General features: G+C 46.3%; 1 protein-coding gene across 1 annotated transcript; it reads right to left on the bottom strand.

The window, feature by feature from the left end:
* Positions 1–3,236: 3,236 nt before the first annotated feature.
* KCNE2 (potassium voltage-gated channel subfamily E regulatory subunit 2) lies at positions 3,237–11,202 on the bottom strand. Its single transcript, XM_030330558.1, has 2 exons — positions 11,036–11,202; positions 3,237–3,936 (listed from the first exon to the last, which is right to left on the bottom strand). The coding sequence occupies exon 2, from the start codon at positions 3,922–3,924 to the stop codon at positions 3,553–3,555; it is 372 nt and encodes a 123-aa protein (XP_030186418.1). The 5' UTR covers positions 3,925–3,936; positions 11,036–11,202; the 3' UTR covers positions 3,237–3,552.
* Between the last annotated feature and the right edge of the window lie 4,250 nt (positions 11,203–15,452).

The raw sequence follows: 15,452 nt of genomic DNA, 5'->3' as shown, positions 1-15,452 counted from the left end.
CAGCGAAGTTTTCCTATAGAAAGTAACAAAACTAGCTTTGTTCTGAGCACTGTGAGGCTTCTTGTCTCACTGAAGTCTCGTAACGAGCCTATAACCGGACATCATACAACTAACTCGCAGATGAGGAAAGGGACGCACAGAGAGATTAATTTGTCCAGGGTCTTAAAGCCCGCAAGTGCCGGAGCTGGGACCCTGACTCTCAGTAGTCTGGATGTAGACCGTAGGGGCAGCAACTCCCATGGGCTCGTTTTCAAACCACTTCTGAACTCTTGGAAGAAGTTAAGAGGCGCTCAGGTCATATGGAGCCAGGAATCCAAGCAGCTGGAGCTCGAACAGCGAACGGGGTAGAAAAGAAAAACAAGTTGTTTGAAGGGGCATCTTTAGTTGCCGAGTTGAAAGTGGAAAGCCTAGGATTTGGGGGATTAATGTCGAAGTGGCAAACAGGCAAGTGGTTCCAACGGCTCTCTACCCAACATGCTTCTGAAGATTGGGCATTTCGCCCATCCCCCAAAAGGAAAGCTGGCCGATAGCCATCTATGTCACCAGCTGTCCTTTCAGTGATGATAATAAAATGCACTTTCTTCCGGAAATCTACATTTCTTTCCCTCAATTTGGTTTCCTGTGTCAAAGATGAAGCCAGACACTAGTTAAAGCATGAAGGATAGACTTCCTTCAGTAACTATTGCAACAGAGAAGAGGGTCCAGGATGAACCAAAGTCAACTTGGATTTATGGAGTGGGAACTGGGCACCTTAGGGGGAGAGTGGGGGAGTGGGGTCAGTTGAGCAGAATCGGGGAAGTGGAAATTTACAAAAACCAGGGCATTAGTGGGTCTGACCTGACTTACCTGAAAGAGAAGCTTCTGTCTTTATGACCAGAGAGAGTGGTGCACGTTAGAGCAAGGTAGCCACTGGGTGGGAAGGGTTCCCTCCTTGAGTGTTGGCGTTTCAAAGAGACAAGGCAGTGCTGGCTGGTGAAAGGTTTGTATCTCAAAGCAAGAGAGAAAAGATTTCTAATTCCACGTTTTCTAACTGCTCTCAGAGGGGATTCAGGGAGCTGATCTGCCAATCTCCAGGTTTGGGCTGGAACCAACAGTGAATTTTCCCAGCAGCCTGTTGAGTTTTCTCAGGCAGACACTCTAAATGGAGCTGGGGTCCTCTTAGGGATGAGGCCTTGAGCTGTTAGAAGCTGTGCTAATGTTTGTTCAAGTCTCTTAGTGTGAAGAGGGGGACGAAATCACTTGTACCAAGCCTCTACAGTATTTACAGGCCAAGGCCGAGACCTGCTTGCTGGCTCGGAAGAGACTGACCAGAGGTTAGTGAAGGAGATGGTCTTTGTCACCTGGTAGAAACCTTGGGTCTCTGTCTGGATCCCGACCCAAGGCCAGGATTTGGTAGCCGGGGCTGCTTCTCTGGGCACACCGGGATGAACGTTCTGTGTGCAATAGCGTTTCTGGATTCATGATTTGAGGAAGGAGGCCACTCTGGTCACATGTGAGTATCAGTGGATTTTCATGATACTGTTGTAATGCTTATGTTAGCATAATTGCACATTTGTTTCTAAGGAACAAATATCTCGTAGACACCTCCCTCTGGAGATACAATCCTTGTAGGCGACAGAAGACATCCTACAAGCCTTGAAGAAGGGATTCTTTTTTTGAATTTTGTCTTGGAACCCTGAGACTTTTTGCTTTTTAAGATTTGATTTACTTATCATCTATTTTATTTATTTATTTATTTATTTATTTATTCATTATTTTAAATGTGTATTTTTGAGAGAAAGAGAGAGAGAGAGAGCAGAGGAGGGGCAGAGAGACGGGGAGACGCAGAATCTGAAGCAGGTTCTAGGCTCTGAGCTGTCAGCACTGAGCCCAATGCGGGGCTCGAACTCATGAACCACGAGATCGTGACCTGAGCTGACGTGGGACGCTTAACCAACTGAGCCACCCAGGCGCCCCTATTTGTTGTTTTTTAATGTTCATTTATTTTACCTTGAAAGAGAGAGAACGAGAGAGAGTGAGTGTGCATGAACAGGGGAGGGGCAGAGAGAGGGAGACAGAGAATCCCAAGCAGGCTCCATACCGTCAGTGGGAAGCCCAACGTGGGGCTCGAACTCACGAACCTTGAGATCATGACCTGAGCCAAAATCAAGAGCTGGCCGCTTAACCGACTGAGCCACCCAGGCGCCCCTAGAGTCCTGAGACTTGAGGCCCTCCTGACAATTGCTGTGCCTTGGCTGAGAAGATGGGGAGATAGGGAAGAAGAGAGGGAAGCTGGGAGGTACGAAGCAATAACCCCATACACCCGTCTTGGCTTTGACTTCCTCCTCTCAGCTACTCTGAGAGAATACACCTTAACCCGAGTTAGGTCCTCATCCTGTCCCTGCTCTAGCTCTGCCCACTCTGTGTTGACCTCCTTCATAACCTGTCAAGTTGTCCTCATGAGGTTTACGTACCTGACTCGCTCTACTGAGCGGGTCACTCCAGCTCAGGGAGTCTCAATCATCTCTACACTCCTGGGGTCTACGCCAGTGGCCTGAGTAGATAGATAGGTGTTAAATATCGCTTGGCTTAATTAGTAGATGAAGTCACCTAATGTGTGGATTGCATCTCTAATGCAATGTCTAGATGGAGTGAACTGTCTAGCTTTTCAACAGACATCAGTAATTCAGACACCTTCTGTACCGTTAGTCTCTTGAAACACAAATGAAAATCATTGTAAATGGAAGAAAATCAAGTGACTGAAAAGAATATGCTATTTATAAAGTGATGTTACAACTTTTCATTATCCTTTTCTATAATAACAAGAACTTTAAAGGGTTAGTTTTCCATAAAACTTTAAATGTTAATTTAAAAATATGTTTCTGTTGCACTGGGCACTTCTTAAAGATGCTACTTCTCTGTTGTGGGCGATTTGCCCTCGTGAAATGTTTGTTCTGTCGACAGACTTCCCAGTAAGCCAGATGCCGGGAAAACAATATACGTAAAGTCACCTGGTGATTCTGTTCATTCATCACTTCAGACTTGACATTCATGAATGAATAAATAAACGCTCTGATGTCAAGCCAGTGAGCAGGTGACACATTTTTGAACCACAGCCTCTGCGCAATACATCTGGGTTATTTATAGAGCGAATTCATCACATACAAAATACTGTTTCATGAGGAAGACAGTTCAGTGACTTGTTGGTACCTGCCTCCCCCTCCTCCCCCGCGCCCTCGCCGCTAGCACACAGGCGCTGTCCTTCAAATTTGACTTTATTTCCACTCACTCGACAAAATGTGTCAAATTTGACATTGACTAAAGTGACATTTATGGTGCACAGAAAGTAAAAGGGATCTTCAGCATAAAACACGGCTCTGATGAGCAAGTCTAAATCACACTGAGGTTACCATTGTCGTCTTAGTTGAGTTGCCACAGGGTCTCCATGAAAATTCTCAACAGAAGGCAAGGAGCTTAGTGTCGTCTAAGCAGTGACAACTTGGATTTGCTCCACGGCACAGGTGTCTCTTCACATCCAGGTATCCGCTGTTGGCTTGACGCCTTTCCTCCTCATCAAGGAGCCATATTGAACCCCGCCGCCCCGAGGTTCTCGTGGATGGTGGTCTTTGATTCTTCTAGATTCAAAATTTGACTCTTATACTTCTCTTGCCAATCTTCCACGATGTACTGGTGGTAGGGGTCGTTGGAGTGCTCTCGTCGCTTGGATTTCACCGTGCTCACCAGGATGGCGACAATGATGAAGGAGAACATGCCGATCATCACCATGAGGTACAAGATGACATAGTAGAAGTTCTCAGCATCAAGCTTGGCTTGCAGGGCCTCTTGCTCAGCTGTCGTGTTCCTGCGCCAGTTGTCCATATAAGTAATAAAAATCCTTCTGAAGACATCTTCCAGCGTCTGCGTCAGATTGGACAGGGCCGGCATGTCTCCCTCCTGCTGCAATTTAAATAATGAAACAGATGGCCAAGGTTAAGAACACTGATTCTTTCTGCATTTGCCTACTTTAAGGGATAAGGAGGGGTGAATACAAAGGGGGAGGTAATATAATTTCTTCTTTACCTGGCTGGTAATTGATTGAGTGCATATTTTTAAAAAATTATTCTTTAAGCTTTGCATATGCAGTTTATGTGTTTTTTGCATGCGTGACACCTTCCAACAGAAGTCTGATGGGAGGGCGCCTGGGTGGCTCAGTCGGTTAAGTGTCTAACTCTTAATTTCCGCTCAGGTCATGATCTCACGGTTCAGGAGTTCAAGCCCCGAGTCGGGCTCCGTGCTGGCGGTGTAGAACCTGTTTGAGATTCTCTCTGTCTGCCTTTCCCCTGCTCGCTTTGTATCTCTCTCTCTCTCTCTCTCTCTCTCTCAAAATAAACACTTTTTAAAAAGCTGGCTGGAGGACATAAAACTGTATATAGTACCCCAATTTACATATGTAGATAAGTATAAACATACAAATGAAAATGGAAAAAAGACTGGAAATGACGAGTTCAAAATGTTAACAGTGATGTTAGCAGTGGGTAGTATACTTAACATCCCCCCCCCCCCGCCATGCTTTATACTTTGTTCACGTTCCAAATTCTCCTCAAGCACCTCACCCTACTTTGTTTTTAAAAAGACCAGTCGCGGGGCACCTGGGTGGCTCAGTCGGTTAAGCGTCCGACTTTGGCTCAGGTCATGATCTCACAGTCTGTGAGTTCGAGCCCCGCGTCGGGCTCTTTGCTGACCGCTCAGAGCCTGGAGCCTGTTTCAAATTCTGTGTCTCCCTCTGTCTCTGACCCTCCCCCGTTCATGCTCTGTCTCTCTCTCTCTCAAAAATAAATAAACGTTAAAAAAAAAAAAAAGAATGTTTAAAAAGACCAGTCGCCTCACGATGCCTAGCATAATGCGTCGTTCATAACAGGCGTTCAACAGACATCAGCTGAACGAAGCAATGACTCATGTCTGATCCGTGTGTGCAGAGAATCATGGGGCAGAGGATTGCAAGGGGCATTGACCTTGCAGTCTGCTCCATCCCCTTTGTCTCCGCTGTGGGCTTTTTCCAAGTATGCCCCAGGGCGGAGTGTGTCCATCCACATTTGAAAGAAACGTCTTAGGTAAGTGGCACAACGCGACGACCTGAGAGATCATTCGTATGCCCCAAGTCCGGCTCTCCTCTCCATCCTCACTGGCGCTGTCCAGCCACCAACACCTCTCACCTGGATGACACCATGCGGTGCAACCCCCCCCCCCCCCCCCCAGTTTCCCTGCCCTGCACCGCAACCACGGTGCTCTTTTTAAGAAGGAAGTGGGATCGGGAGCACCTGGGGGGGGGGGCTCGGTCGGTTAAGCGTCCAGCTCTTGATTTCTGCTTAGGTCGTGATCTCATGGTTCATGGGGTCAAGCCCCTGTCGGGCTCTTGCGCTGACAGCGTGGGGCCTGCTTGGGATTCTCTCTCCACCTCTCTCTCTGCCTCTCCTTCTCTAAATAAATAAATAATGAAGAAACAAACATTTAAAAAAAAGAAAAAACGAGATCGTATCCCCTTGCTTTTAATATGACTCAATACCTTCCTGTCCCACTTAACATAAAACCCCAGTTCCCTAGTGGGGTTTACCTGGCTTGGCCTGAGCTGGCCCCCAACCACCTCCCCAGTCACTCCACCCTCATGGTGACTGGTCGTTCGTACCTCCCGAGTCAATAAACGTTCTCCCGCGTCGGGCCAGTTGCACATTCTCTTCCCTCAACCTGGAATAACTTTTCCTTTCTCTTCCCTCTGCTACCTCCTTACCCTTTTGGCCCCAGCTTAACTGTCACTTCTGAGAAAACCCCCTGGCCCCGCTCTAAATCACCCCCTACCACCACCACTTTTCTCCAATAGCATCTTTTTATTTTTATTTTTTTTCCAAAGCCTTCTTCACCATCTGTGCTGACTGTGCGTGTGCCGCTGGTGTTCGTGTGTGATCATTGGCTCACGGTGTCGCCTTTCCTGCTCAACTGCCATCTCTGTGACACAGGGCTCGTATCGCCTTTGCCTACCTTGGTGTAGCGAACGTCACCACAGAGCCTGACACATCGAAGGCACCCAGTGCATGCTCAATGGATAAGTTAATGTGCCAGGCACGGGCGGGGTGTCGGAAGGGCAGAGATGGTGAGGGTGAGGTTTCCGCCTGTGGAAGCTCGGTGTGGCAGGAGCACTTCAGACAAACAGCCACGAGAAGCACAGAGGCTGGTGAGCGGTATGGACAAAGTGAGAAGGGACTCGGAGAGCTGAACGTCGTTCGGGGATGGAGAATGCGGGGGTGGGGGGAGGGGAGCAGAACTGGGAGGAATGTGGACAGGAGGTGAATTGGTGACTAGCCAGGACCTACCTAGAGGTCCACCCAGGCAGTAAGAGCCCAAGCAGTGGGTTTGCCAAAGGCCCTTCCGGAAACGACGCCCACTGTCTTCAACATGTCTTTCCTTTCCTCTTATAAGGTGAGATGTTGCAGACCTCCCTACCTGAGGGAGGGGCCCGAGGGGAGCTCCAGGTCTTTGTCTGATGCTTTCCCAACATTTCGCTCAGTGAGAATTAACTGATAACTCACTGTGAGAGAGTGCAGCTAGGCTGGTTTTAATCTTACCCAAGATGTCGCCACAGGCCCCCTGACCCTTACAGAGACAAGATCTGCTCCTCTGGTGGGAGGTTTATGTGTATTCATTTTGAGAGAGAGAGAGGTGGGGGGAGCAGCAGAGAGAGAGGGAGACACAGAATCCGAAGCAGGCTCCGGAATCGGAGCTGTCAGCACAGAGCCCGATGCGGGGTTCGAACTCACGGAGCCGTGAGCTCATGACCTGAGCCGAAGTCGGACCGACTGAGGCACCCAGGCGCCCCCTGCCAACTTGTCTCGGCATCTTCATCCAATAAAGAAAACTGTGATTTTTCCAGCTTATATAGTCCCCCTACTGCACCTTCTAGAGAGAATTCAGTTTTCTTTTGCAAAGCCAAATTGAAGAATGGAGAGAAGATAGAGACAGGTAAAGAAGAACCAGGAGAGCTACGTGTACAAAGTGAAGGGCTGGTGGAGGGGTGCGGAAGTCACAGAGATGAATGATGGGGGCAGTTGGGTATCGGGGAGGGTGCTGAGCAAACCCAGGGCAGCAGACAACCAGCAAGAGGAAGGGGAAGCCTCTTCCAGGCAGAGAAGTCAGTCCCCTGCAGGGTTCTTTCTAAGGTGCTATCAAGATTGGAATTATTGCTAAGGTGCCTGGGTGGCTCAGTCAGTTGCGTGCCTCACGTCGGCTGAGGTCACGATCTCACACTTCCCGGGTTCAAGCCCCGCGTTGGGCTCTGTGCTGATGGCTCGGAACCTGGAGCCTGCTTCAGGTTCTGTGCCTCCCTCCCTCTCTCTCTCTGTCTCTCCCCCACTTGTGCTCTCTCTCTCTCTCTCTCTCAAAAATAAATAAACATTAAGAAAAAAAATTAAGATTGGAATTATTCCAGTTATTTTTGCTTTTTGGACAGCCCTTTTTTTGGAGGAACTCTAGTATGCTCTGAGCACCCAAGGCCTTGCCTTGTATCTGAGTTTCCCCCAGAGAGGTGGTAGCATTGCAAGTTCCCAAGTGCTCTGAGCTCCTCCATCCACCCTGCCTCCCGTTTATCTCCTTTGTGGGCTGTGCTGCTGTGCCTGGAAATTCCACCAGTGAACGCCTCTGAGTGGAGGACATAAAGGTCCTAGTCTTTTTCTTTTAATAAATAGTCAAAAACATTTTTTGTTAATGTTTACCTATTTTTGAGAGAGAGAGCAAAACAGAGCATGAGTGGGGGGGAGGGGGGAGGAGAGAGAGGGACAGAGGATCCGAAGCAGGGTCCAGGCTCTGAGCTGTCGGCACACAGCCCCACGCAGGGCTTGAACCCACAAACTGTGAGATCATGACCTGAGCTGAAGTCTGATGCTTAACCGACTGAGCCGCCCAGGCGCCCCAAGGTCTTAAACGGGAAATGCGGTAGGGTAGGGCATGCTCACTGTCAATATCGCTTTGCGAATGTTTTCGGCAAAGCAATGGCGCACCACCTGTGAAAAATCTAGACCAGCCCCTGACTCATAAGAGGGCTTAATAGTTAGTCCCCTGTGTTTTTAGGCCTCTGAGAGAATGGGGACACAGGAGACCTATGTTTTGGTGCTTTCTTAGCAAAGCCATCCAGGACAGGGTGCCTCAAGGGAAGCCTCAAGATTCCACAGGTAAAATGGGAATGGGGCACTTTAAGTAAGTATTGAGGGGAAGGGGAACTGGAGCCCAAAGGACAGGGGAGAGGTCACTGAAGTAACCTTGGTCTTCTGAATGATCATCCCTGAGTTGCCCTGCAGAGGAAGAAAGAAATACAATTTCTATAAGACAGAGGAGCTGAGTATCTCCAGACTCACCTGTGAAAATGGCGGTATGCTGGGGCACCTGGGTGGCTCAGTCAGTTAAGCGTCCGACTTCGGCTCAGGTCATGATCTCACAGTTTGTGAGTTCGAGCCCCGCGTGAGGCTCTGTGCTGGAGCCTGGAGCCTGGAGCCTGCTTCGGATTCAGTGTCTCCCTCTCTCTGCCCCTCCCCCACTTGTGCTCTGTCTCTGTCTCTCAAAAATGAATAAATGTAAAAAAAAAAATGGCAGTATGCTCTTGTAGTTGAGAAAACCCCATCAGTGGCCACCTCACCCGCAAGCTCTTCCCCAGATCTCTGAGTTGGAGATCCCTTTCTGTGCTGCTTCTGCAAACTGTCACGTGTCCGTCTGCTTGTTTTCCATTACCCATTTATTGTGTGCTCGTGCATGTGAGCACTGTCTATGACACTGAGATAATTACCTCCATTTTGCAGGGATGCTTAAGTGATTTGGATCATAATTACATGACAGCTTGAGCTGCTGAAGGGCAAGGATCAGTCATTTTAGTCACCTTTGCTTTTTTTTTTTTTTTAAAGTTTATTTCTTCATTTTGAGCAGAGGGTGCAAAGAGAGAGGGAGAGAGAGAATCCCAAGCAGGCTTCACGTTGACGTGGGGCTCGACCCCACGAACCCATGAGATCGTGACCTGAGCTGAAACCAAGAGTTGGACGCCCAACTGACTGAGCCACCCAGGTGCCCCTATTCTGTTCATCTTTGAATCCCAGGGCCCTACATGGTGGCTGGTGCATCATAGATCTTTACTAAATGTTTGGTGAATGAATGAATGCTCCTCTGTAGTGTACTGTGGATTCCCACTAGAAACTGCTAGAAAGGGTGATTCTCAACTTACTTGCAGGAAAGGAAGGGATTTGACTTTATTCTTCTCCCCAAAAGTATACACGTGCACATACTCTACATTCAATCTCCGGGAACTCCCTAAAGCCCAACCAAGCACCTCTGCAGCAAAATATCTTTGAGTTGAGGGATGTCAGTGCTGGGTTCCACTGGAGCTGTTTGGGTTTGAGGCGTGAGCACGGCAGCGTTCTCCAGCCTGCTGGAGCCAATACTGATTATTTGTTCAGTCTGCTGACATGGACAAAGGCTTGTGGCAGAGAACACATCAGGAGGTGCTTCTTGATAAGACTTAATCTTAGAGTGAAAAGGGCCCAGATAGATAAAGTACCTGGTCCCCAGCCAGGCTGACAAAATTGGGTCCAAGGGGGATTCGCATTTTGAACACTGTTGCAGAGACATGGCTGAACAATCCGTTGTCTCTTCCCTAACCGAGGGGAAAGCCAATCAGTAGGTGAAAGCAATTTTCTTGATGGACATGGAGCTAGAACGTTCAAATAGGTTTAAACTTATGATACCCAGAACAACTACCTAACTGATAGACATTGAGCGTATTTGGTATACATATTATCCCTCCTCTAAGTAGAATACTATATAATAGGTATTTAGCAATGAGAGGACTGTTATTTATGTTCTGTTCGATCATATGAAAGTGCCATTTCTATAGGTGAAATCCGGTCAATATTGGCGATTTCATGTGGTTCAACCTAACATATGCGGACCTATATTTTCGGCCATTTTCAATAAGTAGTCCTTGCTCAAAAGCCAGGATGGGCCCCTAGAGATTATTTAGGCTGGCCTGTTCATTTGGCAGGTGCAGTAACGATAGCCCACAGAGCTTAGATCATCTGTCCAGGGTCACAGGGCTTGCATGTCGACCACTGTGCTGGCACTCGAAACCCAAATCACGCAGGCTAGCTAGCGCCCAGGACCCACTGTGCCCTAGCAGAGGTCGCACATTCCAACAACACCCCATTTCAATCAGCTCTGACTGGGCAGCTCAGCTGGGTAAAAGAAATGAGACTAAGACCATGGTTTCTGCTCACACACACCAATTGGTTGTGCCCTATCTTCAGGACACATAATGACCCCCTAACTCCAGCTGCGCTTGTCAGAGGGGTGTGTAATTCACAACAAGGACAGTCTGGACACTGTGAGGAAAGTAACACCCCTTTGATCCCCAAACCTGAAGTTCTCTTCTCTTAAAAGTTCATCTTTTCTTAAAAGATGGTGGCTCCCGCATCAGGCTCTGGGCTGATGGCTCGGAGCCTGGAGCCTGTTTCCGATTCTGTGTCTCCCTCTCTCTCTGCCCCTCCCCCGTTCATGCTCTGTCTCTCTCTGTCCCAAAAATAAATAAAAAACGTTGAAAAAAAAATTTTTAAAAGATGGTGGCTCAAAAAAAAAAAAAAAAAAAAAAGATGGTGGCTCATTAGCATCACGGGGGCCTGGAAAGGCAGGGAAGTCTTTCATTTTTATACCAAGAATAGAAAAAGATACGATTACTTGCATTTACCATGAACATTCCATAAAAACGCTTTCAAAATTCTCCTCCAATTATGAAGAAATGAGGAAGGAAAACAATACCAAGGAGAAGAAGAGTGAGGAGGAGGGTGAGAAAAAGAAGAAGGAGGAGGAGGAGAGGAAGAAGGAAGAGAAGAACAGAGAGACAGAGAACAAAGAAGGAAGGAAAGGCCATCTTATAACAGGAAAATAGCTCCTTTTATAAATTTCTTGAAAAAGGAAATAGATTGCTTTGTTACTTAATTTCTGAAACAATAAAGAATTCGTAATAGAAGCTTACCTAGGCAGTGCTTGAGCGGTACGAAACCCCCTACTACAAAGCCAGGCGGCTCTGAACTTCCTGGCTGGTGTTGGCAAGTTCTCGGGGACCATGCATAAATCTCAGCCTGCCGGGCACTTTCAGCTCGCGGCTGACCAAGCCTTTGTTAGCTGCAATCTGCAATCTAGGCGTTTATGAACCCAAATGTTTAATCTAATCTCATGTGGAAAGTTAAATACCGACCGGCAGTTGGGAAGTGACCTTGGTGCCTGATGGGGTGTTCCTGCTTGGAATCTGCCATTAGGTAGGGGCAGTACAGGTCTCTCCCTCGGGCCGCTGGATGACAGCTCCACCCAGGACACTGCCTGGGCACAGTGAGCCACCGTCCTCAGGAAAAGGCTTCGTGGACCGCACTGTTCCCCACAGGACTTGTGCCCAGGGAGAGCATCCCAGAGAGGTGACAGGAACATGGCGAGCTTTGGGTGGGTATGGTTGGAGCGGAAGGCCAGTGTGCTTCCAGACAAGCGCCCCTATCCTGACCACCTCCTCATGAACCTCATTTTGTTTAAATACCCCTCCTGGAGACAGTTTTCAAGTGACTTTAGAGCAACATCGTTATCTTGTAGATTGGAAGCTGGCCACAATAAAGGTATAATACCAAGGACACAGAAGCAAGTCCAGTAAAGTATGTAAAGACTTCAAAAGAACTAAACACTCTCTACTTATCAAAAGATCCTTCTTTATCCTTGAAATTGGACAGAGTGGGGCTTGGCAAGAGCTAACACCTTCTGAGAGTTACCATGTGCCAGGCCCTTCTCAAATGCTTTAATTGTAGGAGACTCATGCAATCATTGTCACAACCCAATGTAATGGTACTCTGAGATTTACAGCTAAGGAATCCAGGCACAGAGAGGTCAAGGTCATCTCAGGATGACATAGAAGCAGAGCCAGGATTAGAGTCTAACCCTGAATGGTGGATGTGGTAGTGATACACCACTAAAATCACTTGAAGGTCATGAGGTTGCCCTTTACTCTGTCACATAGCTGTGCAAAGTAAGATTAACTTTGTTTTACAACTGAACCTTCTCATCAAATGGTGCTCTGAGCAATGTGGCTTGAAAGGCACTGGGTGGCAAGAGGAAGATGGCTAGGATATAGAATTATCCACAAATTGTAGTAGTTAACATAGTAGGTGTGATCTAAAGAAATATAAAGATCTCTGTTACTGTTCACCAGCTTCTCACAACACCGTTTGTCTACCTAGACTGTCTTCAATGAACACGATTAGGCAACCTCAACTAGGAAAAAATGGTTTGATGGTTCTCTTGGGCTGAAAGTATCTCTATAGAAACGGACGCCTTTCAAATGGCTCCCAGGGAAATTCCACCAGAGCAACTGTGCCACCTGCTGGTGGCAACAAGGAACAGAGACCAATCTCTCGCTCATTCCTAAACCAGCCTTGGCCACTTAACTTGTGTCTTGAATTCTCCTAGTGCAAAGGCGAGGGGAATCAAAACAGTGTGCAAGTCTACACTTCCATAATTTGAGGCAGAACTGGAAGGCAAGACATCATAGAGGCTGAGAGCTTGGCTTTGGAGGCTGAGAAACGAAGTGAGAAAATTACTTAGCGTTCCTGATCTCTGGATTCTTCATCTGTCAAATGGAGAGAATAAAAGTTCCTGCCTCACTGGGTTGTCATGGAAATTAAATGAGATCATGAGTGTAAAGCGCCAAGGACAGAACCTGATACATAGTAAGATAGGAAATGTTTAATGTATTAGCTTTTACTGTTATTTTTAAGAGAAATAAGCAAGAGGATATGGCAGTGAGAAGCAGAGCTTAACTGCGCCTCACCAAGGAAAAGAACATTCTAGCACTATGTGAAGAGTAGCTCCTTAGTGGTTTATTTTTAGATAGCTCTTACTCAGGGCCTGGTACACAATTCACACAACTGGAATGAGATGTGGTCCTGACAAAATAGATGCAGAAGTGGAGTGTAAATATGACCCAAGTATCAGCTGTAGGCTGAAGAAGAAAATAGGAAGAGATATTTCATACCTCCCCCTGACAGGCTTCAGCCACCTTGGCTTCTGCCAAAGACTCTTAATAAATTCACTCTGTATTGTCCCCAACAGGAGAGTAAAACGGTATCTGCCAGAAAGCAAGGTACATAAAAGCAAATGTTCTCTTTGAGAGTCAAATTGCAACCCACACCTTTACAGAGCTCCTCTGCCTACATATGGCATATGTTTTTTAAAGCCCAGGGAGTTGAGGTTGCCTTTGGATTTAAAATTGGATGTCATTCAGTTACACATCCAGCACTAACAAACCCCAAACTCCTTCAAAAGGTAAGAACAATGGAAGACTTGGTTCAGAATTGAGCCTGCTTTCCAAGCTACTAGTACTGTTTTTAGGGCACCACTATGATACAAACCAAAAGGCTTCCTTAAGTGGAACACAACTGCTAAAGACAAGTAATGGGGAATGCAGAAAGTTGGGTAATTGTCTTTGGAGAATTTCAAATCAGTTAGTGCCTGTCTGCCTCAAGGCAATCCTGCTAGGAAATATCCTGCACAGGCTTTATCTACTGACCTCCTGTTATGGTAGGTAACCATAAGTCTATATCCTTTCCCCTTTTCCACACCCTCCCAGTACACCATAATTGAGGGGTAAATCCAACTTCAGATTCTGCACTTCTGTGGTAACAGAAATATTGTTCTCTGAGGACCCAAGTAATGAGCTATAATTAACTCTCTCCTATGCAAGTTTTGGTTTTCAAGGAATAAATTGTGATTTCATTGTTTTCATTTTTGCTATCTTTGAATCTCTTTCTATACCCCTCAATGGCTCAACATCATTACTCATTAGGGAAATTAATTTACAACCACAGTGAGATGCCTCTACACACCTACTAGAATGGCTAGTGTCCCTTTTTTTGTTTCAATTTTTTATTTAGATTCTAGTTAGTTAACATGTAGTGAAATATTGGTTTCAGAAGTAGAATTTAGTGATTCATCACTTGCATACAAACACCCAGTGATCATCATAACAAGTGCCTTCCTTAAGACCCATCACTCATTTAACCCATCCTCCACCCCCTTCCCCCCCCCAGCAACCCTCAGTTTGTTCTCTGGAGTTAAGAGTCTTTAATGGTTTGCTTCCCTCTCTCTTTTTCTTCCTATATGTTCATCTGTTTTTTTTTTTTCTTAAATTCCACATGTGAGTGAAATCATATGGTGTTTGTCTTTCTCGGACTGACCTATTTCCCTTAGCATGATACTAAGTTCCATCCATGTGATTGCAAATGGCAAGATTTCGTTCTTTTTGACGACTGAGTAATATTCCATTCTGTATATAAAACACAGCTCTATCCATTCATCAGTTGATAGACATTTGGGCTCTTTCCATGGTTTGGTTATTGTTGATAATGCTGCTATAAACACTGGGGTGCATGTTCCCCTCTGAATCTGTATTTTTGTATCCTTTGGGTAGTGCAGTTGCTGGGTTATAGGGTAGTTCTGTTTTTAACTTTTTTTTTTTTTTTTAAATTTTTTTTTTTCAACGTTTATTTATTTTTGGGACAGAGAGAGACAGAGCATGAACGGGGGAGGGGCAGAGAGAGAGGGAGACACAGAATCGGAAACAGGCTCCAGGCTCTGAGCCATCAGCCCAGAGCCCGACGCGGGGCTCGAACTCACGGACCGCGAGATCGTGACCTGGCTGAAGTCGGACGCTTAACCGACTGCGCCACCCAGGCGCCCCACTGTTTTTAACTTTTTGAGGAAACTGCATACTGCTTTCCAGAGTGGCTGAACCAGTTTGCATTCCCACCAATAGTGTAAAAATATTCCCCTTTCTCTGCATCTTCACCAACATCTGTTGTTTCCTGTGTTGTTAATCTAGAATGGCTAGAGTCCTTTTTAAAGAACCGACAACACCAAGTGTTGATGAGAATGTGGAGTAACTGGAACTTTCATACATTGCTGGTGGGTACATAAAATGGTCCAACCACTTGGAAATAGTTTGCCACTTTCTTAGGAAGTTACCACATGGGTTTAACAATCCCATTTCTATGTATTTATCCAAGATAAATGAAAAAAAAAGGTATGTCCACATGAAGACAAGTGAATGTTCGTAGCAGCTTTACTCATAATAGCTAAAAACTGGGAAACCCAAATATCCCTCAATAGATAAATAGGTAAACAAATTGTGGTATATCTATACAACAGAAAATTGTTCAACAATAAAAAGGAACAAACCAGTGATGCATGCAACAACATGGATAAATCTCGAAAACATTACCTGAGCAAAGGAAGTCAGACACAAAAAAAGCTGTACTGTATGATTCCATTTCTAGAAATTCTAGAAAGGGAAAAAGTAATCTATAGTCATAGAAAGCAGATCAGTTGTTTCCTGGGGCCAGGTAAGAGGAAGACTG

The sequence above is a fragment of the Lynx canadensis genome, chromosome C2 (genome assembly GCF_007474595.2).
Source record: "Lynx canadensis isolate LIC74 chromosome C2, mLynCan4.pri.v2, whole genome shotgun sequence".
In the NCBI taxonomy this organism is placed as follows: Eukaryota; Metazoa; Chordata; class Mammalia; order Carnivora; family Felidae; genus Lynx; species Lynx canadensis.
Note: the sequence above shows the minus strand (reverse complement) of the source record. Positions and strands in the feature narration are given on the sequence as shown.

Excerpts from the sequence above, each read along its gene's own strand:
- KCNE2 (XM_030330558.1), bottom strand. The coding sequence starts at position 3,924 with ATGCCGGCCCTGTCCAATCTGACGCAGACGCTGGAAGATGTCTTCAGA.